The sequence below is a fragment of the Dipodomys merriami genome, unplaced genomic scaffold (assembly GCF_024711535.1).
Source record: "Dipodomys merriami isolate MVZ:Mamm:240054 unplaced genomic scaffold, mDipMer1.0.p SCAF_158, whole genome shotgun sequence".
Classification (NCBI taxonomy): domain Eukaryota; kingdom Metazoa; phylum Chordata; class Mammalia; order Rodentia; family Heteromyidae; genus Dipodomys; species Dipodomys merriami.
In genome coordinates, this window is record NW_027202915.1 from 2433118 (window position 1) to 2455409 (window position 22292).

A 22292-nucleotide genomic window follows, 5' to 3' on the forward strand; every position below is an offset into this window, starting at 1 on the left:
TAAATAACACCTGGCACTTTTTAACGGGTGGTAGTTGGAACCCTGCATGTGGACTGGTTGATCCTTGGTGCTGTGTGTGTTTGGAGCTGCTCAGGGAGGGATTAGTCACCACACTCCTACTAGACCTTGATCACTTTCATCTCCGCATTGCTTCTCCACCTATTCAATTTAAAATTCTCATTTGAATGAGTATGAGAAAATAAAACATGCCAGTCATCTGTCTTTCCATTTTTTTCAATGAAGATATAATATCCTCTTATATAATCTTTATTATAGTTATAAAGTTTGCATAATTAGCTCTTATAGAAGAGAGCGCATGGCACATGATTAATTTCCTCCATCCTTTATTTTTAACTGTTTCAGGGGCTTGAACTCAGGGCCTGTGTGATGCCCCTGAGCTTCTTTGTTCAAGGTTAGTGCTTTACCACTTGAGCCACAGCTCCACTTCTGGCTACTTTAGTAGTTAATTGGAGATATGAGTCTCACAGACTTTCCTACCCAGGCTGGCTTTGAACTGTGACCCTCAGATGTCAGTCTCCTGAGTAGCTAGGATTCCACTGCCCAGCTTCCTTTTAATATGAAAAATTATAGAATGATTGGAAGTAATATTTAGTGAACATATGTACCCACAATCTAGAGTAGTACCATAATTTATTTTATTTATTTATTTTTTTTTGGGTCCGGTCGTGGGGCCTGAACTCTGGGCCTGGGCACTATCCCTCAGCTCTTCAGCTCAAGGCTAGTGCTCTACCACTTGAGCCACAGCGCCACTTCCGGCTTTTTTCTTTTTGCTTATGTGGTGCTGAGGAATCGAACCCAGGGCCTTGAGCATGCAAGGCAAGTGCTCTACCACTGAGCCACCTTCCCAGCCCAATTTTTTTTTTTTTTGGTCAGTTGTGGGCTGAACTCTGGGCCTGGGCGCTGTCCCTCAGCTCTTCAGCTCAAGGCTAACACTCTACCACTTGAGCCACAACGCCACTCCTGGCTTTTTCTGCTTATGTGGTGCTGAGGAAATGAACCCAGGGTCTCATGCATGCAAGGCAAGCGCTCTACCACTGAGCCACCTTCCCAGCCCCCATAAATATTTTATTGTGCTTGCTTTATCATGTATCTGTCTGCCTTTCCTTTTAATTTTATTCATATGCACTTCTAAAATTAATTACAGTTATTAGCACAGTTTCCTATTCCAGTAAGTGCATCATTAAATAGGTTTAATAATGTTTACATGTGTTTTGTCTTTGATGTATGTATGTAATGCAGGACAGAGACCACTGGGTGCGTGTTGACAGATGCACACATGTGTCACTCAGTTCCTTTCAAGGTTGCGTAGCATTCTGGAATGGTGGCAGAGGTCATTGAAGTGCTTTCCCATGTCATTCTTGGATTTAGATTTCCCTTTTGACAAATGCTGTTTTGAATAATTTTTACTATGGATTGGTTTTTAGTTCCAGAACTTAATAGAAATCATTGAAATGTCTAAAAAGGCTTCCTTAATAGCACATTTTCACTAATTTTTTTTTTTTTTTGAGAGTCTTCCTTGCATCATCTTTTTTTAAATTTTTTTTTTTTTTTTTTTTTTTTTGGTCGGTAGTGGGACTTGAACTCTGGGCCTGGGCGCTGTCCCTCAGCTCTTCAGCTCAAGGTGAGCACTCTACCACTTGAGCTACAGCGCCACTTCCAGTTTTCTTGTGGTTTATTGGAGATAGGAGTCTCACAGTCTCTCCTGCCCGGGCTGGCTTTGAACCGCGATCCTCAGATCTCAGCCTCCTGAGTAGCTAGGATTACAGGCGTGAGCCACCAGCGCCCGGCTTTTTTTAAATTTTTTTTTGGGTCCAGTCGTGGGGCCTGAACTCTGGGCCTGGGCGCTGTCCCTCAGCTCTTCAGCTCAAGGCTAGCACTCTACCACTTGAGCCACAGCGCCACTTCCAGCTTTTTTCTTTTTGCTTATGTGGTGCTGAGGAATTGAACCAAGGGCCTTAGGCATGCAAGGCAAACACTCTACCACTGAGCCACCTTCCCAGCCCCCCCTTTTTTTTATTGTGAAAATACTGTACAGAGGGGTTACAATTACATGGGCAAGATAATGAGTACATTTCTTATCAAGCATTGCAGCCTCCTCCTTTGTTTCTCCTTCCCATCCCTTCCCATCCTACCCTGCCCCTCACGAATTGTTATATGTATCAGCTGTATACTTTTTTTTCTTGGTACTAGGTCGTTGTTTAAACATAACATGATTTATTCATTTTCCTCTTGAAGGGTGTCTAAACTTTTGGCTCGTTTGAGATATTTGGGAGTTTCTGTCAGACACTTCCAACTGTGGCCTTTCAAACTTCTTGAATCATTTCATACTTGAGTCACCAGTGTGAGTATAGATGCGGGACTTAGTTTACCACCGTGTTCTGGCCATTCTGGTGGGCCTGTAGTTGGGTTTCCCTAATGGGGATGCTTAGCACTTTCACATGAATTTGCCGAACATTTATGTTTCCAACATCTGTTCAAATAATTTGCCTGCTGTTTGATTGGTTATCTGTATTTTAACAACTTAGTTGTAGGAATGTTAAAAATGCATCTTGGCCATGTCAGATGTGTGTTTTCCCTGGCTGGTGCCTGCTTGTGTGAGGCCTGCGCCCCCTCCCCCCTCCATGCTCTCCACCTCCGTTCTCACCTTCTGCCCCTCCTGGCCCGTCTTTCATTCTCCCTTACGTAAGTTTGTTGCTTGCAGAAGGCCAACGGTTGGGTCTCCTTGCCATGCACCTGAAGGAATTGAGTTCACAAAGCAGGGTTTATCGATGTGTTTGATCACATTTAAACACTTTTCCTAGCCAGGTACTTGTGGCTCAAGCCTGTAATCCTCGCTCCGCAGGAGGCTGAGATCTGGGAACCGTGGTTCAAATGGAGCCCAAGCCGACTTGTCTCCAGTTAACCACCAACTGGAAGTGGTGCTGTGGCTCCACGTGGTAGAGTGCCAGCCTTGAGCAAAAGAGCTCAGCAGGAAAGACTTCAGAGACAGCGCCCTGGCCCTGAGTTCAAACCCTACGACGGATCCCCGCCTGCCGCCCCCCCCAAAAATGCCTCTGCTCTTTGGTGGGAGTTTTTGTCATGAAAGCGTTGCGTTTTATTTAGTGCTCTTTTTCTCCATTCTCTCCCAGTTAACAGTGGATTTCTTTGCTTGTAATTCTGGAATATGCGCTCTGTTCTCTTTAACATATTACTAATGTTGCTTGGGCATAATTTGTTAATTTTTATCTGTTTTATGGAAGTGTCCTGTACTTTTCTTTATTTGTGATGTGCTCATCACTTTCTGTTTAGATTGTGTTGGCATCATGCAACAGGCTAGAAATGTTTTCCTCTACTTCCTGAGAATGTGTGTCACGTTAGTGCTGTTTGATCCTTGAATGCCTGATGTGTGTGGTTCACCAGTGGAGATGGGCTGTGGCTCGCTGTCAGAACCTTCTATAACAGTGTGTTTAGTAATAGCATAGTTTCATTTTGTTATACCTTGTTTCTATTTTTTTGAGTTTTTTAAAAAAAATTCATCTAATTTGTTAGATTTCTTGGCATAAAAATGTTCGGCATGTTCCTTTAGTATCATGCTTTTGGGTGCTGTCCTGGGGCTGAACTCTGGGCCTGGGAACTGTCCCTGAGCTTTTGTGCTCAAGGCTAGCGCTACCACTTGAGCCACACCTCCATTCTGGCTTTTTTGCAGGGGGTATGGAGGGTGAATTGGAGATAAGTATCACCTAGACTTTCCTGCTGGCTTTGAACTACAGTCCCAGATCTCAGCCCCCTGAGTAGCTAGGATTATAGGTGTGAGCCACCAGCACCTGGTGCTCTTCATTTCTTGTGGAATAGTTGAATTTCTATCTAGTACTATTTCCTTACAAGTCTCTTTTATCTGAAAATCTTTTGCTTACTGCCTTCTTTCTACCGTGGTCATAGTTGAAAACTTGTTGAAAACATAAAAGTTTTCAAGTATGTTCCCTGGATGTAGAATTCTAGATTGACAATTTTGTGTTTCAGAACTTTAAAGAGACCGTTTTATTGTCTTCTTGTCTTTCCTGTTTCTGAAGAAAAATCTTTGGTAATTTGAACCGTTGTTCTCCTGTGTGTAATGTTTCATTTTCCTCTGGCTGTTTCTAGTGTTTCTCTAGATTTGTTTTTGGCGATGATATGCATACCTATGGCTATTTCTAGATTTATTATGCTCGCCTAGACTTGTTGATCTTTTTCTTTTTTGGTTGGTTGTGGAGCTTGAGCTCTGGGCTTGAGCGCTGTCCCTGTGCTCTTCAGCTCAAGGTGAGCACTCTACTGCTTGAGTCACAGCACTACTTCCAGTTTTCTAGTGGTTTATTGGAGATAAGAGTCTCACGGCTTTCCTGCCCAGGCTGGCTTTGAACCGCAATTCTTAGATCTTAGCCGCCTGAGTAGCTAGGATTACAGGTGTGAGCCACCAGTGCCTGGCTAGACTTGTTGATCTTATCCCAGACTTCTAACTTCCTGTTAATAACCCTTTCCCAAATCCTTTCTTTATTTCTAAGCAAGATCTATTTATTTTATTTTTATTTATTTATTTTGGTTGGCCGAACTCTGGCTTGGGTGCTTGTCCCGCACTCTTCAGCTTAAGGCGAGCGTTCTACCGCTTGAGCTACAACGCGCCACTTCCAGTTTTTCTGATGGTTTATTAGAGATAAGAGTCTCATGGACTTGCCTACCTGGCTTTGAACCATGATCCTCAGATTACAGGCGTGAGCCACTGGGTGCCCCTGCAGATCTTTTCATTTTTATTTTTCCTAGTCCTGAGGCTTGAAGTGTGGGCCTGGGCACTGTTTTCTATGCTTTTGTACTCAAGGGTAGCATCTACACTTTGAGCCACAGAGCCACATCTATCTTTTTTGTGATTTAGTTGGAGATAAAGAGTCTCACGGACTTTCCTGCCTGGGCTGGTTTCAAACCATGATCCTCAGATCTCAGCCTAGCTAGGATTACACATGTGAGCCACCAGTGCCTGGCGAGATCTTAAAAAAAAAAAAACAATTAATAGAAAGTTTACTATTTCTTTCTTCTGCTGTCTCCGTTTTGCTTGCCCCACCCAAAGAATTTCTATTTTTAATAAAGAAAAATATTTTTTCAGTAGTAGAATTTTTTTTTTTGGGTCGGTTGTGGGGCTTGAACTCTGGGCCTGGGAGTTGTCCCTCAGCTCTTCAGCTCAAGGGTAGTGGAATTTTTATTTCATATTTAAAAAGTTCTCTAAAAGCCAAGTTCCCTTGACTTATGCCTATATTCCTAGCTACTCTGGAGGCTGAGAGCTGAGGATTGCAGTTTGAAGCCAGCCTGGGCAGGAAAGTCCAAGAGCCTTTATCTCCAATGAACCAGCAAAAAGACAGAAGTAGAGCTTTGGGCTCCCATGGTAAAGTGCTAGCCTTGAGCGGAAAAGCTAAGGGACAGCATCTAGGCTGTGATTTAAATTTTTTATACTTTTTTTTTATGAGTAGCTGTTCAGTTGGACTTGAATAGCAGATCCTCTGAGTTGGACAGCAGGTCAGACATGATGTAGTTCTTTTCATTGCTTGTTGGTGACCTGGCACATTCTAACGCTGTGTTCAGGGTTGTTCAGCGGCTCCGGCAGGAAGTCTATACAATCTGGGGGCATCTTGGTTCCTTTCCCCTCTTGAGGTAGCGTTTCATTTTTCAGCAGCTGTTGATGCTCTGAACTCTGCAGTGCAGAAGCAGTGGGAGTGGTTAGTGTTACAGTTAGCAGTGCTGTGCAGCACCAGCTCAAACTGGCGAGAATCCCAGCTCTTCCCGTGTCACTTGTTCTCTTAATAGCTGGGTGCTTCTAGTCACTCTCCAGTGCCTTCACATAGCTGCTACTTAAGATTTTCCCACGTTTTTTCCTGTCATTGGAAAGGTGCCATTCTGGTAGTTCTGGGGGTTGAGGGTCTGTGGCGGTGGTCTTTGTGGAGAGCCTCTGGCTTTGCTCACGCTGTGAGTGATCTTAAACATGGAGGGCAGGGGAAAGTGAGTCCCCTCTTACTTAACTCTGTTTTTAACTTCCAAATCCATCCTAACCTGGCCTCACCCGCATCTTGAGCTAAATTAGCCACACTTCCTGGTTTTCACGCCATTTTGTTTGGAAACACTTTGGGGGGTGTTTTGCTGTAGAACTTAACGGGAAAGAATGTGAGGCGAAGTAACTGCAGGAAACAGGTAGGGTTTATTAGGACAAGAAAGTGTGTCCCTGTACTGTCCCTTCACTGACCGGTTTTAGATCTGTAGACTTTCTGTGAGCTCTTGTTCTGTTAATGAGAGAGTAAATCTGTGGGTGCATTGGGAATTGGTTTTTGAAAATAGCCAGATTAACTTAAAAAAACAGATGGATGACTAAACACTAAGAAGCTCACATTCTTACGTGTATGCCAAGTTTTATGAGACATGAAATCTGAGGTTATTTTGTTTTTAAGACCTTTAAAGGTACAGGGAACAATTGAGTGGAGTGGTGGGGTCTTGGTGACTCATGGACAGACATCAGATCACATGCAGTGATGACCAGTTTCTGTGGATTTGGGTCCTGTTCAGGGTAGCTTGTCCTCAGCCTTCGGGGCTCTCTCAGAGTAGTCAAGTTGGCCAGTACTGAAATCTCAATTGAAGTTGTTACCAGAGAAAGTCTGCCTCTAAGATCTTGGGTTCATTTGTGTGTGGGCTGTTGGACTGTGAAGCTGAGTCTCTCTTGGTTGGCAGTGTGACTGACCATGTGGGTGTGCCTGTAAGGTAGCAAGCAGTGCAGGACCCTGCATCTTTTTGTAAATTAACCTTGGAAGAGACATTCTTGCCTTACTCTATTCAACAGACAAGTCTATGAGTACTAGGTGGGGAGATCATTAATAAGCATTTTTTTGTTGTCTGTCTATAGTGTATACTTAGAATAGGGTCTAGAAGCACAACAGGGCCAGAATTTTTTCTGACAATACTGTACAGAGGGATTATAGTTACATAAGCAAGGTAATGAGTCCATTTCCTATCAAGTATTGCCTTCTCCTTTGTTTTTCTCCTACCATCCCTTCCCTCCCAACTCCCCAGCTCCTCCCCCCCCCCGAAGTTTTTGAAGCAAAGTTTGCCATAAAGATGCAACTCCAAAGAGATTTTACGGAAGAGACTGTCAGCGGTTACTGTGATTAAGATTAATTCTAAAAGTGTCTTTGTCTATATGTCCTTCTCCATCCCCTTTTGCAGATCTTGGGGCTTGAAGTTGGGGACTAGGTGCTGTCCCTGAGCTTTGTTGCTCAAAGTTAGCACTTTACCACTCAAGCCACAGCTCCAGTTCTGGCTTTTTGGTGGTTAGAGATAAGAATCCCACTAACTTTCCTGTCTGTGTTGGGTTTGAGCTGTGATGCTCAGGTCTCAGTCTCCTGAGTAATTAGGATTATAGACTTGCGCTGCTGGTGCCAGCTTGTCTATTCTTTTTATGACTCTAGATGTTTAAAAACTTCAAAAAAAGGTATTGGGGAATGGTGTGTACTTCTGTACTCATAGCACTTATAAGGCTGAGGCAAGAAGCCAGTGGATTCTAGAATAGACCAAGACACCCAGCTCAACCTTATCCCCCAGAAATCACAGTATGCTACAGAACCAAGCAGGTAGCAACTAGCAGCTGGCCCTCCACCACTGAGCCATGGCTCTGGCAAGACTTTCCTGCGTTAGCTGGCTTCAAACTACAGGTCTGAGCCTTTAGTGCTCAGCTTGTAGTTTAATTTTGATGATAAGAGAAGTACTAACTTTAAAGCACAATTGAAAGATACTTAAGTAGTTAATTGTTTTAAAGTTTACCAAGTTATAAATTGTTTTTCAGTCTGTTTGTGAAAGTCCAAACTTTGTATAAAAAAGTCTTGTTAGCAGATTTAAAAAGTAACTAACTAGCACAGTATTGTAAATTAAGATTCTGGGGCATCTGTTGTGTATGTAGAAAGCAGTGCTGTGCCGGAGTATACTGCGTCATCCGCTCACTTTTCACGTTCAGACAGTGATTGGGATTCATATTTGTTACTGTGTCTAATTGAAGGAAAATCAGACAGGAATATACCCTGTAAACAATCTAACAGTAAAATTTCTGCCAACCTTATTGGAAACTCATCTGTTCAATACAGGTGTTTTATCTTGTACCAAAATTATCACTTTATGCCGTATAGAGAGAGTATTTGACTCATCAGTGGTTTAGTGAGCTAAACACATCCCCAAAGCACCTGAACCTTTGGGGGCTTTTCAGATGGAGAAAAGGCTGTGATTTCTTCCTCTCCCCTCCCCCCTCCCCCTCTCCCTCCCCCTCCCCCTCCCCTTCCCTCCCTTCCTCCCTTTTGTGGGGCCTGAACCCTGGGCCTGGGCACTGTCCCTCAGCTCTTCAGCTCAAGGCTAGCACTCTACCACTTGAGCCACAGCGCCACTTCTGGCTTTTTCTGCTTATGTGGTGCTGAGGAATCGAACCCAGGGCCTCAGGCATGCAAGGCAAGCGCTCTACCACGGAGCTACCTGCCCAGCCCATGCTGAGCTTCTGTTGTGTTCTCAGCTCAGACGCCAGGCATACTTAGTCTGTGTGTGTGTGTGTGTATCTGCAATATAATACCTAAAATTCCCTGCAGATTTTGCCTTTGATGTAAACATTGAAGGAAACATCTTATTTGCAAGAAACATTCCTTGGAACATTAAGTTTTATGAGTTAACTTTTTATTGTTATCTTTTAAAAAATCTGTGATATTGTAGAGATATTTTTGTTACAAGGCAACACAGTGTTTTCAGTAGTGTGATTTTTTTGGATTCTTTTTTACTAGGGTTTGAAGACAGGGCTTCGGGCAAGGCAAGCAAGTATGCTTATTTTAAAAAAATTGAGCAAATTAAAAAATTCCTTTATTTTAACCTTCGAACTAAGCATGTATCATGACATATAATACTGAAATAATGGAAAATACATGAAAGGTAATTTTGTGGACCTGCTGTGATTGATGGACATAATCTACTTACTTCAGTGGAATGGTCAGGTGCAGGCTTGGAAGCCCACTGACTCTTTGACTCCCATCTCTGCCTCTCCCTGTAGAATGTCAAGTTAGTTTACCTCAGTGTTTGTGTCCTAGTGTCCTATTTGTGAACTGGCATATTAACAGTCTATGCCAATAAAACGTCGAGATAAATGAATAAAAGCAAAAACATACAGAACAATATAGGATACTTGGCAATGACTGTGTACATACCAGTGTTGGTGGCCATATGTATTATTTGTATCATTATGTAATTGAATAGAACCCTTAACTGTCCCCAGGGTTTTGACTTTGCATTAACTTACACCTAGACATTTGGATTGAGGTGGTGGTAGTGTGCCTAGATGGCAGTCCTAGTTTTTGTTTTCTGCTGTAGCTGGAACCTTGTGTGTTTTGTGTTGTTTTTACATCCCTTGTCTCCACGTGTGTTAATGAGAGTGCTGGCTTTTTCTGTTGACTGAGACATATTTGAATTCTGTAGTCTAAACTTACTTGAGTAAGTAAGGGATGACTTCCTTTAAGATCATTTTTACAAATGTGGCCATAACAGTTTTCTTCATAGTTTTGAGATGTTTTTATATTTTAAGGCCCCCTAGTTTTGCTGAAATGTTTTCTAAAATATGCTGTTTTGCTTTAGATACTTTCTTTTTTTTTTTTTTTTTGGGTCCAGTCGTGGGGCCTGAACTCTGGGCCTGGGCGCTGTCCCTCAGCTCTTCAGCTCAAGGCTAGCACTCTACCACTTGAGCCACAGCGCCACTTCCAGCTTTTTTCTTTTTTCTTATGTGGTGCTGAAATATAGGAACCCAGGGCCTCAGGCATGCAAGGCAAGCGCTCTACCACTGAGCCACCTTCCCAGCCCTAGATACATTCTTAATTAATTCTTCTACTAGATTACATTTGCATTTTACATTGTAGATAAGTATTGTGAGGTAGGTATAGTAGAGGCATTTCAGTATTTCTTCTTTAAGAAAAAAACAACTGTCAATTTCCCTGGAAAATGGGATATGAAGCTGTGTTCTTTTAGGGGAAGTTTGCTTTTCTACGTGTTTGCAGAATGCAGGTTTGTTTGAATCTGCTGTTTGTCAGTGACTTCGGTCCTTCCTCGGTGAGCTGTGGGGGCAGAACATCACACTTACCAGCACGCAGAGCTCTTCCCGACCCTCTCCCACCCCGTTTCTGGAAGAGTTTTTGTTTTAATGATATAGCAAAAGAGAAAAGTTACTTAATTGCTGATAAGTTCATGTCAATCCACCCATCGTGTACTTGGTTCACTGTTGGTATCCTCTACTGATCTATTTCTTCAGGGTTCTTTTGTTGTTTTGTTATTTTTGACTTCCACAGAAGCTCCTAATTCTGGATGATGGAAGTCTGTGTTGACAATGATCACAAGATAGTTGTCCTCTGAGCCCCTCCTGGGCCTTCCAAGGAGCCAGCCTCTTGATGCCGCTTCCCACAGTTGGTCCTTGTGCCCGTGTCCCTGTAACAGCTCCAGTTCCTTACATGTTGTTGCTTTAACCTGTAAAGGCAGGTCTATTGGGAGGCAGATGGTGATGTATTAAGTGTGTTAGAAATTAAGGATCCCATTTTTATGTTGTATCTCATCTCTTGCCACAGGGTGGGACCCTGGCGTGGATTTTACTTTTTCACTGATGAGTAGTCTAATCGCTCTTAAGTATGTCACCTCAGTCTGTCCACCAGTCAGGCTGTGGCTTTGATGCGAACTCCCATTAATCCAGGTTAGCTGGCGATTTCCTTCTCCTTGAAAGAGAGCAAGAAAAAGTAATGGGTAGATCAGAACCGAACTCTGGATATTCCCAAAGCCAGGGTTCGTACCCCTGCATTAATAGCAACTCACTTGGCTGTTCTTTTAAGTTGCAGCTCTGTGATGACTTCTTAGAAAATTTCTTCAACAGAAAATTAGTAATTCCCACTTTCCCTTATTTTATTTCCATTATTATTATTATTATTATTATTATTATTAATTTTACCTTTTTCACTTCCTGGCTGTGTCCTTTTGGGGATAATCTTCCACTGTAGTTATAGCTTTCTCAGGAAGTTGAAGTAGCCAGACGTTTGATTTTGATTATTGACCAAGAGTTCTGTTACATACTTGTTCTTCATTATGTGTGGGTAATTGGTTCCAAGATCCCTTTACAGCATACCCTGTAATCGTGGTGCATCTCTGGGTTATTTGTAATACTTAAAACAATGTAAACATGTATTATTAGGGAATAATGACAGGAGAAAAGCTGTCTATGTCCAGCACATGCTCAGTATGGATGCAGGGTTTTTCCTTCTGAATATTTTTTGGCCCACAGTTATTTATATTATTAGATTTATAACCTTTTGATTTGGCACTAGTTAGTGCTGTTAAACTACCCATGTTTTATTTTAATATTTAGTTTGTCTTCATGCAACTCTGGGGATGATGAAGGAAGACTTTTTGGAGTAGCATGTCTTCTTTTAAATTTTATTTTATTTTTATTGTGAAAAAACTGTACAGAGGGGTTACAATTACATGGGCAAGATAATGAGTACATTTCTTATCAAGCTTTGTAGCCTCCTCCTTGATTTCCCCTTCCCATCCCCCTAGAAACTTTTTTAATGCACAGCTTGACCTATGACTTACTGAAAAGAAAATATTGCTTGGGTTTTCGGAAGCCAAATGTAGGCCCCCCAAATACTAATTTTTGGGATCTAGAAAATGTTCTGCATTAATTTATAGGGTTTTAAAAATTATATTTGTTTTGTGGTCATGCTAAACAGGAGATCTAACACTTGAGGCATGTCTCTAGCCCGTAAGTTTACTGATTAAATTTTTTCCAAAGCTTGGTAAATTTGTTAAATTATAAGCGGTATGAGGTACCTTAACTTGTCTAATGTAATCTTTTTATAGTTATATATCACTCAGCAGCTATTTCTCGTGAGTGAAGAGATTTTAACTTTTGTGCTGACAAGTACCTTTTAATTGACCCTTTAAAAGTAATTCAGGCTTTAGTCACATTGTCTTGTTTCTATTTCCAGAAATGTTTTAGTAAAAACTGTCAGCTGAGCATAAAAATGATGCACCATTGGGATTGCTACATCAATACTGTTATGTTCGTTTTTGTTAACCTTTCCTATTAGAAACGATGCGCAGTGATAACCTCATTGCTCAGTGACCTCTTGATCTTGCCTTCACATCTGGGTGAGACTTCACCATAAACCCCCCCTGCAGAGTTGCGTTCATTGTGCATTTAGGTTGTACTTGGGGGGGGGCGGGGCCTGGCTTGGGGGGAACCACATAGAAGTACTGCTTACACCTGCAGTTGCAGAGCTGCTGGCCTCTCACCCAGCACTTGGGAGCCCCACAAGGCTTTTCTGGGTGAGAATTGGCGGGTAGCCAGCAGAGTTGATGCACCTATTTCTGATGATCACTTTTGGTGCACATCAGAATTTGATTTTTTTTTTTTTTTTGAGTTGGTCATGGGGCTTGAACTCTGGGCCTGGGCACTATCCCTCAGCTCTTCAGCTCAAGGTGAGTGCTCTACTGCTTGAGCCACAACTCCACTTCCGGTTTTCTAGTGGTTTATTGGAGATAGGAGTCTCACAGGGTTTCCCGCCCAAGCTGGCTTTGAACCGCGATCCTCAGATCTCAGCCTCCTGAGTAGCTACGATTACAGGCGTGAGCCACCAGCGCCTGGCATGATTTTTTTTTTAATGGTATGGAACAAGGTAAAATTTGAGTCAAGTTTTTCATCCAGAGGTGTTACAGAATGCTGGAAAGATGAACCTATTACTTTATATGGATTAGAGTTTTTTTCTCTCTCTCTGATCATTGAGACAGTGAAACTAAGACAGTAATTCTGTCATGGAATTGCCTTTTCTTTATTCAGGTTAGATTTTGAAATCTAGACTCCTTAAGTCTTTTTTATTTTTGTACTTCTAAATGAAAAAAAAATGTTGAAGTATAGTATATTACTTTGACCAAAGAGACTCAAGGTTTTAGTCGTAGTGACATCAAGCACTAGTAAGTACTAATTCCCATGTCTTAAGGAATGGAAATGTCAATAAAGGGTAATCCGTCATCAGTATAAAAAGCATATGCACACTTAAATGATGATTAATTGATACTTGTATTCCATTTAATGACTAAATTAACTACATGAAAGGAAAAAAATGCTGTGTTTGTCTACATGCTATTCTGTGGATTCTCATCTCATTTTGGACCCTTATCACCCTGTACTGTTTGTCTTTCCTTTAGACACTTACTCAAGGGCTACTAGGTTAATGAACCCTGGTTTACATGGCTGCGAGGGGTATCCAGCATATTTTAAAGATTTTAACTTTGAATATTTTATTTTATTCTTTTTTTTTTTTTTTAACAGTGAACAGAGTATCTGTCAGGCAAGAGCTGCTGTGATGGTTTATGATGATGCCAATAAGAAGTGGGTGCCAGCTGGTGGCTCAACTGGGTTCAGCAGAGTCCATATCTATCACCACACAGGCAACAACACATTCAGAGTGGTGGGCAGGAAGATCCAGGACCATCAGGTAAGTACTCACAGACGTTGTTGTTTGAAGTAATTGGCATATCATTAAAATAAAGTAGTGCTTCAAAATAATCTCTCTGGGAAAAATTGAACATAGGTTTGCCTGCCCACTCATTCTGCTGCTTAGGAAGCTTGAGTTTAGATGAAGAGTGATAATCTAATTGTGCAAAAATTTTTGTTTCTCTATGAATCTTCTAGATCATCTGCCCTTGCAGTTAGCCAGTTTTTGCAATCTAAGGATAAAAAGTAATGCAGTAGTATTTAAGGAGCAGACTGTGTTTATGAGGTCCGTTTTCTGCCAAAAGAGTGGGTTATGAGGCTAGCAAAAGGAATGAAAAGGGTACGTAGTTTCAGGAAATCGTGTTAAGCTCATACATGATAAGAATTAAAATTGCTGATTATTTCTAACATGGATCACTAAGCTTTTCCTAATTCTCTACATTTCCAATAAAGTAACCTGATATATTTTGGTTCTTGGTTTGTAACAAATCAGAAGCAATAGAGCAAAGGAAAGGTACATAGGGTCTTGTTAGCACTAACTATCAGATAATAGGAGCAAAAACTTTTACGAACTATGCTTATGTGTGTATGTGTTACGTATTTTTATTTTGTTACTGACATATGATGAACTTGCTAAGGTGGTGTTCTGCTACATGAGCCATACTCCAAGCCATACAACATACTTTTGGGAGAAAAATTTCCAAAGATGTTAGAATCAGCCAATGTTAAAGTCCCTCTGACAAAATTCAAGGGAAATCTTACCAGGTTTTGTTCTCAGTGTTCAGTTAAGCTAGAGAAAGGCCATCCTTAGGCTTCTAGGACATGTGATGGGTGGATAATGTGAAACCGATGCTGCTGCATTAACCACGTTTTAGAATGGAGAGTATGGACTACAGTAGCCAGGGGCTTAGATTACATGTATGAACTACAGATTAGCGAGAGATTGGGCTGGGAAATGGGTAACTGCAGAAACTTAGGCATCCTAGTAGCACTGAGTTAGAGAGAACTACAGAAGACCTTCTCAGGACAGGGAGGCAAAGAACAGTTTCTGTCTGAGCTGGTTTAGGAGCTTTCTCAAGAAATGGAAACTACAACCTCTTTAACAACACTAGCCAAGAAATTATCAACAACACTAGTGGCAGGCCAGTGACTCTCTGGGGACACCTGGTAAAAATAAATGCAATGCCTCTGGAGAGAAAGGGACAGCTTTGAAGTCAGTCTACAGAAAACAATTCGCTGAAAATATCAAGTTGATTGATTTAATAGAAACTGTCTCAGGCTGGCCCTTTTCTCTGCCTCCTCGGTATCCCTCTCTGACTCTAGCCCTCCTCCTTCCCCACTGCTTTGTGCTTCCTGCCTCTGCTCTCTCCTCAGCCTCTCTACCACAGCTCTGTACCCTGGTCTGTAGACAGTGGATTATGCTGTGAGCTTTCTTTTCATCCATCTCCAGCAGGGTGCACCAGTTGGGAGTTAGGCAAGAGACAAATGAGTTATCCCTTAAGATATTATTACAGAGAGCAAAATAAAACTGGGTGATAGAAATTGTTGAACATCCTGTAATCCTAGCTGCTCAGCAGTCTGAGATGTGAGCATTGAAGTTTGAAACTAGCCCAGGCAGACAAATCCACCAGACTTGTCTCCAGTTAACCATCCAAAAGCTGAATCTAGAGGTATATCTCAATTGATAGAGCACCAGTACAAGCACAAAGGAAAAATAGCCTGTAAGTCAACTAAGATGTTCTTAGAGCTTGCCCTGAGGACAGATTTTACTGGCACGTTCTGGGGGATAGAAGGGGGAGTAACGAACTTACCCCAAGAAGAAAATACCAAAAAAGAAATGGAAACAAACTAGACAGACTGGCAGGATTTTTTAAAAAGTGAAAAGATAGGGCTGGGAAGGTGGCTCAGTGGTAGAGTGCTTGCCTTGCATGCCTGAGGTCCTGGGTTCGATTCCTCAGCACCACATAAGCAGGAAAAAAAAAAAAAGTGAAAAGATAATAGTAGGAATAAAAAATAACTGTCATTGCTGGGTGCCAGTGGCTCACACCTGTCAACCTAGCTACTCAGGATGCTGAGATCTGAGGATCATGGTTCAAAGCCAGTCCGGGCAGGAAAGTCTCCAATAAACCACCACAAAACCGGAAGTGTCGCTGTGGCTCAAGTGGTAGAGCGCTAGCCTTGAGCTGAAGAATTGAGGGACAGTGCCCAGGCCCAGAGTTCAAGCCCCATGACCAACAACAAAAACACAAAAATGACTATCATTGTAGGAAGAAAATAAAAAGGAATGTTATTAAAAAATGCTAAAAGTGGGCCATTTTGTAGAAAACCATAATTTTCTAACACAGAAGAATATAAGCAAGGCACCAGTGGCTCCTGCCTATAATCCTACCCCATCAGGAGGCTGATACCTGAGGATCACAGTTCTACAAAGCCAGCCCCTCTCACATAGTCTGTGAGACTCATCCCCAATAAACGAGTCAGGTAAAGCAGGAAGTGGTGCTGTGGCTTAAATGGTAGAGCACAGAGAGGCTCAGGGACAGTGCTCAGGCCTTGAGCGCAAGCCCCCAGGACCAACCAGAAATGGAAGAGTATAAAGAGAAGTAGACTACAACGTAAGATAAAAACATGGACCCCTAACTTAAAAGGATGCCTGGGAGTGCAGAGCATTTGCAAATGAGACTTGTAGGCTTCAAGAGACTCGCCACCTGATGCATATTGTTGTAGAGAGTAGTGTTTCACACAGCTAGTGTAATTTTGATATCTAAAACAGAAGAAGAGCAGTTAGAGAGAGGAGAACTACATGTCAGTCTTGATTATGAACGTACATACAGATGCAGAAGCCCTTGGTAACCGTTATAGACCAAATGCAGCGGCACAGAATCCACGTCTCTTTTCAGGAGTGTTTACCACTAGATAACTGGTAGTGTGACCAGCAGCAAACAAACAAGAGACAAGAGAATCAGGAATAGCTTGATACAATTCAAACCATTCCATAGTCATTTACAGCACATCAGGCATAAAAATGAATTTTCTTAAGCTGCTAAAGGTGGATAATACAAACTTAAAGCAGATACTTCACTGATTTTTATTTATCTTGTAAAAGTTGAGGATTTCTGCTTTAATCAACTTCATTAGTGTTGCTGAGTACATTCTAGCTAACAAAGGTGGCTCAGTGGTAGAGTGCTTGCCTCGCATGCATGAGGCCCTGGGTTCGATTCCACGGTACCACAAACAGAAAGCCGGATGTGGTACTTGTGGCTCAAGTGACAGAGTGCTAGCCTTGAGCTGAAGAGCTGAGGGACAGCGCCCAGGCCCAGACCTTAGGCCCCACAACCAAAAAATAAAATAAAATAAATAGAAGCTCTAACGATTGAAAAGGAAGAAATAGTTGTTCTTATTCACCAGTGATATAATTTTGTCCACATCAAAACATATTCCAGTATCTTTAAAGTATGAAAACTAGTAAGGTTGCTAGAAATCAGTATTTAAAAACCAGTAACATTTATATATAACTAGCAATAAGCAGAAAATATAGTTTTGACTTTACATATTTAGGAATTAGCACTTGTATCAGTTTAGTTAATAATATGTTAATTTTTATAATAGAAGCTTTAATGAAAGTTTGAGCATTCAAGAATCACTAGTTTGTTGAGACAACCTAGGAGAAGTCATGGATGATTTCACAGACAAGGCTGGCACTGAGGAAGGGTATGGGAGAGTAGGGTGTGTCTGTGTTAGAACACACCACACCAGAACTCGGGCTTGCTCGCCAGACTTGCTGCCACAGCCTGTGGGTCTATGCTTTGACAGCACACTTTAGAGGATATCCAGTAATGAAAACATACACTCGCTCCTTACTTCTTTTGGGTGCTGGTCCTAGGCCTTGAACTCAGGGCTTGGCCACTGAGTTTTTTTGCTCAAGGTTAGCGTTCTATCACTTGAGCCATAGCTCCATTTCTGGCTTTTGAGGTTAATCAAACGTAAGCGTCTTTTTCTGGCTGGGCTGGTTTTGAAATCGTTCCTCTAATGTGTCAGCCTCCTGAGTAGTTAGGATTACAGGCATGAGCCACTAGCACCTCGCTCCTCCTTACTTTTGAAAGTTGTTTGTAGTGTTTTGTTCTTAAAGGTTAGGCGACTAGGATATTGACTTTTAAATACGGATTCTACTGCCAGGGCATTAACTCAACATCCGCTCAACTTGGCCTTTTCATTTGCTGCTGGTGCTCTACTACTTAGGCCTTGATCGTAGTCTTCCGTTACTGGTTAATGGGAGGCAGGGTCTTGAGGACTCCTCTGACTTTGAATTGTGATCCTCAGCTCTTAACCTTCTGAGTAAGATGGTAAGCATGAGGCAGAAAAAAAAAAGAGCTCTTTGCTAAGTTTGATTCTAGTGTTTTCTCAAGAGACAATGTTGTGGAAAAGCATAAACTCAATGTAACTCCTCCTTTTCTTGGTTACCACGTTTAGGCTATTTGCCAAGTAAGCATATAAATCTGTCCCAGAATGGAATTTGTAATAGTGATAACTAGTAGCTAGAGTTTTGTGGCCTCACCTCAATATTTATAGAAAAAAACTAAGTGGTCATTATATTTTTATTGTGAAATATGTAGTCTGAAATTCACCATTTTACTTATTGTTAAGTTTACAGTTCAGTGACACTAAATACAGTCACAGTACTGTGTAATTGTCAACACCAGCTCACCTCCCTCAGGTGCTCAGAATGGGTCTCTACTTCCTAAGCAATAATTCCCCATTTCATCCCTTCCCTATTCACCACTTTCTCCTTGTTTCTCTGGATTTTAGGTATGTAAGAAGAATCACATGATAGCTGTGATAAAATGGACACAGATGCCCAGCCTTTTTACTTAATAATGTAATTCTCAAATGTATATTTCACTATCAGTAGGTGATTTTGGTAAAGCCTCTATCTGAGACTACAATAATTGCACAGAATGTAAAAAGAAGAGGAAATATCTGGAGAGCTTAAATTATCAGTCTATCGTCCGAGAGACTAAAGAGCTGGAAACACTAAAGAGCTGGAAATGGAGTGCCAGTGGCTGGCGCCTGTAACCCTAGCTGTTCTGGAAGATGAGAGCAGAAGGGTCACAGTTGGGGTCCGCCCAGACAGAAAAGTTAGAGGCCCTATCTTGAAAACAACCAGCAAAAACAGGCTAGATGTGTGGCCCAAATGGTAACATGCCAACTTAGCATAAGGCCCTGAATTCAAGCCCCTGTACAGATCTCCCCCCTCAAAAAGAAGAACCAGAGAGGTAACTCTAGTTCTGAATCTGTTTGCCTTTTACCTGAGAGGCATGTTAAGTTGCATTGAAAAGCTGAGCAGTTCTGGGGGGATTCAGATGTAGGATCCATATTAGAAAATGGTACAGTTTCTGGCCTGGTAACAAAGCAGGAGTATTAGTTTTAGTAATCTCTATACCAAAGGGGAAATTGGCTGAGAATTAGACTAGCCTTCACAGGAGCAGAATCCCAGCCTCTTAATTGTTTTAATCACTGTTTGAGTTGAGGTAATTGGAATTTGTTAGTTTCCCGAGCTGCTTGCCAGAAGTGAATGTCTTACTGGTAGAAATTTTTTTTTTTTTTTTTTGGGGGTCCGGTCATGGGGCCTGAACTCTGGGTCTGGGCGCTGTCCCTCAGCTCTTCAGCTCAAGGCTAGTGCTCTACCATTTGAGCCACAGCGCCACTTCCGGCTTTTTTCTTTTTGCTTATATGGTGCGGAGGAATCGAACCCAGGGCCTTGAGCATGCAAGGCAAGCGCTCTACCACTGAGCCACCTTCCCAGCCCCACTGGTAGAAATTTTAACATCATTTGAGGCCTCAAAATTTCCATACAGTTGACCATACGTGATGTCTGACAAACAAAATAACCGGTATAAACAGAGGCAAAGTGGACAGCGTTAGAGCAGACTCACTGAGGAATCCAGCTCCTGAGTTACCAGTAGTGCCTTCTCTTAACAGCCCAGTGATAGGAGGATGTGAACATTCAGAAATAGTTAAAAAGAACCAGTGAGCTGGCTTGGTGGCACAGTACTCAGACGATGGAGTTAGAAAGATCGAGGTGAGACTGAGTCTGAAAACAGAGCTCACGTCAAAAGGACAAGAGGTAGAGTGTCTGCCGACCTAAGAAGTAGAGAAGTTCAACTGCAGTACTGCCAAAGAAATGCACATTAAAAGAGTACTGGTGAACTAGCTTGTAAGTCAGAAGAAATAATTCAGACTGAAGCTAAGATGTGTGAGAAAGACAAAGCTGTGCATAAAAAGAGGATTAGTAGCACACACAAGACTGAGTTCAAAGTCCAGTATCAACCTCTCCCCCCCACCCCAAAAAAAAAAACAATTGTTACGGGTAAATCTTAAATGGTCATTGGCAATATGAAATTAATATTCACATTTCACAGTCACAGGGCGTAAAATATACTTGATTTAAAATACCTGCTAAAACGTAGTATAGAATCTGAAGGGCTGACTTGCCAGAGGGGTATTATTGGAGGACACCCTTGTGAAGGCCTGTATTGTTGAAAAAAATAAAGGTATTAATTTTTATTTGGAGATGGGTTTAAGATGTCTGTTGTAATCTCTAAGGCAGCTACTAAAACAACAGTGAAAAATATAACTAATAGGCTAGTGGAGGTCATAATAAAAAGAAGAGAAACAGACATGCAATAGTCTGGTCAATAGAAGCAAGTAGATGGCAGTTTGAGGTCCAAAATTATGTTTAGTTTACATTAAACGTAACTTGATTGCAAATTCAAAGCAGAAAGTAGAAGGTTGGATAAACAACTTAAAAAGTATTCTGTTAACATTCATATTGAAAGATAAGACTACAGGAAATGTTAAATTTAAAAGAGCCAGGTGCTGGTGGCTTATGCCTGCAATCCCAGCTACTCTACCTACTCCAGTCTGCTCTGATCTGAGGATTGTGGTTTGAACCAGCCCAGATAATAAAGTCCATGAAACTCATTAATCTCTAGTTAACCACCTGCCAGCAGTAGAGCTGTGGCTCAAGTCATAAAGCACTAGCCTTGAGCAAAAATCCTCAGAGACAGCGCCCAGACCTGAGTTCAAGCTCCAGTATGAGCACAAAAAGTAAACACATGAATAAAAAAAAGACAAACTAGAAAGCTCCTAGCTGAGAAAGAGCTGTTGTTATACAAAGTAGTTTGTAAGGCAAAAAATACGTTATTGAGAGGACATGGGGCAGGTTACTAAAATATGTTCAGTAAAGAGAATGTGGAAATGCCAGATGGACTGTATTCCCCTGTCACATAATCCCAGCATTCATGATGGGGATCAGAGCCCAGGCCAGCCTGGCTTCTCAGTGAGACCCGCTCCACCAAGTGACAACAGGCATAATTCATGAGTCACGATGAAGGTTCTTCTTGAAAACTAGATTTGAACCGAGGGCTTCTTGCTTGCTTGTTTGGCATTCTACCACTTGAGCCACACCTCCGGCCAGGCTTTTTGGACATAAAAAATCGTTTGGACTTGGATCTTCCATTTCTCAGACTCCTGAATAGCTAAGATAGCAGTTGTGAGCCATGTGTCCTGGTAACTGTGACAGGCCTCAGGTGCACATCAAACTTAACTGGGTTGGTACCCCGGTCATACTTCCAGACTTAGGTGTCACATATTTCATAATTGAGTGTCAACACATTTCAAAGGGTTAGAAGCACGTCATGTTTTCTAGTTCCTGCAGAATTAATTTGGAAATAAGATAGAGAACCATGTAGGAGTAGAAATTAAATACTTCAATGAATAACCAAAATCTCTTTTCCATGGTGAGGAGACAAACTCTAAATGATAATATGACTACAAACACAAAAGAAAAGTCTTATCACAACCCCTGCCTGAAAATAATGTAAAAAACTTTATGTGTCAGTACAGAGCAAAACAGTACAAGCAGAACTATGTAAACAGGAGTGTTTCAGTAAATTAAATGCTTTTAAAAAGTTGTACCAGAAAAAAAAAATTAACCTGTGAGTCAAGCAAGACTGAAATTAAACTGTTGAGCTGAACACTAGTATCGGTTCCAATGGAATGCAGGTAAAGTAGCACTAAATGAGAAGTAAAGACTAAATGTGTAGCAAAGAAAATCAGTAACACTGATTTTGAGTCAGCCATTCATCCCAAGAAAGTACAATAGCCATTTGCCAGTAACTATGCCTGCAACACTAGCTACTGAAGAGGCTGAGGTCTGAAGGCTCAAGTTTCATATTCAGACAAGGCAGAAAAGAGCTGGAGATGTCCCTCAAGCACTAGAGCACCTTCCCAGTGAATGCAAGACTGGTCCAAAGCTCAGCACCACCTGAAAAAAAAAGAAACAATAGAATAATAGTCAGTGATGGTCAGGTGAAATGGTGAGACAGAAAATAATGCAGCAGAGAGCGAGTGCACGAAGATGAGACTGACTCCAGAGTTCCGGAGGGGAGTGCTTGAAGGAAGATAGAAAGGCGAATATGGGGTGCTGTGGCCTAGTGCTGAGAGTCGTAAGAAAACGCATAACGGTTACCATTGCCTTGTAGGTGGTGATCAACTGCGCCATCCCCAAAGGGCTGAAGTATAATCAGGCGACGCAGACCTTCCACCAGTGGAGGGATGCCAGGCAGGTGTACGGCCTTAACTTTGGCAGCAAGGAGGATGCCAATGTCTTCGCAAGTGCTATGATGCATGCCTTAGAAGTGCTGAACTCACAGGAGGCAGGTGAGGCGTCCGTGCGGTC

At 41.8% G+C, this 22292-nt stretch overlaps 1 protein-coding gene across 11 annotated transcripts in view; it reads left to right on the top strand.

Moving 5' to 3' along the window:
* The window catches only part of Enah (ENAH actin regulator), a 120450-nt gene that overhangs the window by 41766 nt on the left and 56392 nt on the right, over nucleotides 1-22292 (top strand). For all 11 annotated transcript variants that reach the window (XM_070023240.1, XM_070023239.1, XM_070023242.1 and 8 more), the window contains exons 2-3: nucleotides 13391-13556; nucleotides 22096-22273. In XM_070023240.1, coding sequence (XP_069879341.1) covers nucleotides 13391-13556; nucleotides 22096-22273 — 344 coding nt within the window. The remainder of the gene's footprint in view (nucleotides 1-13390; nucleotides 13557-22095; nucleotides 22274-22292) is intronic.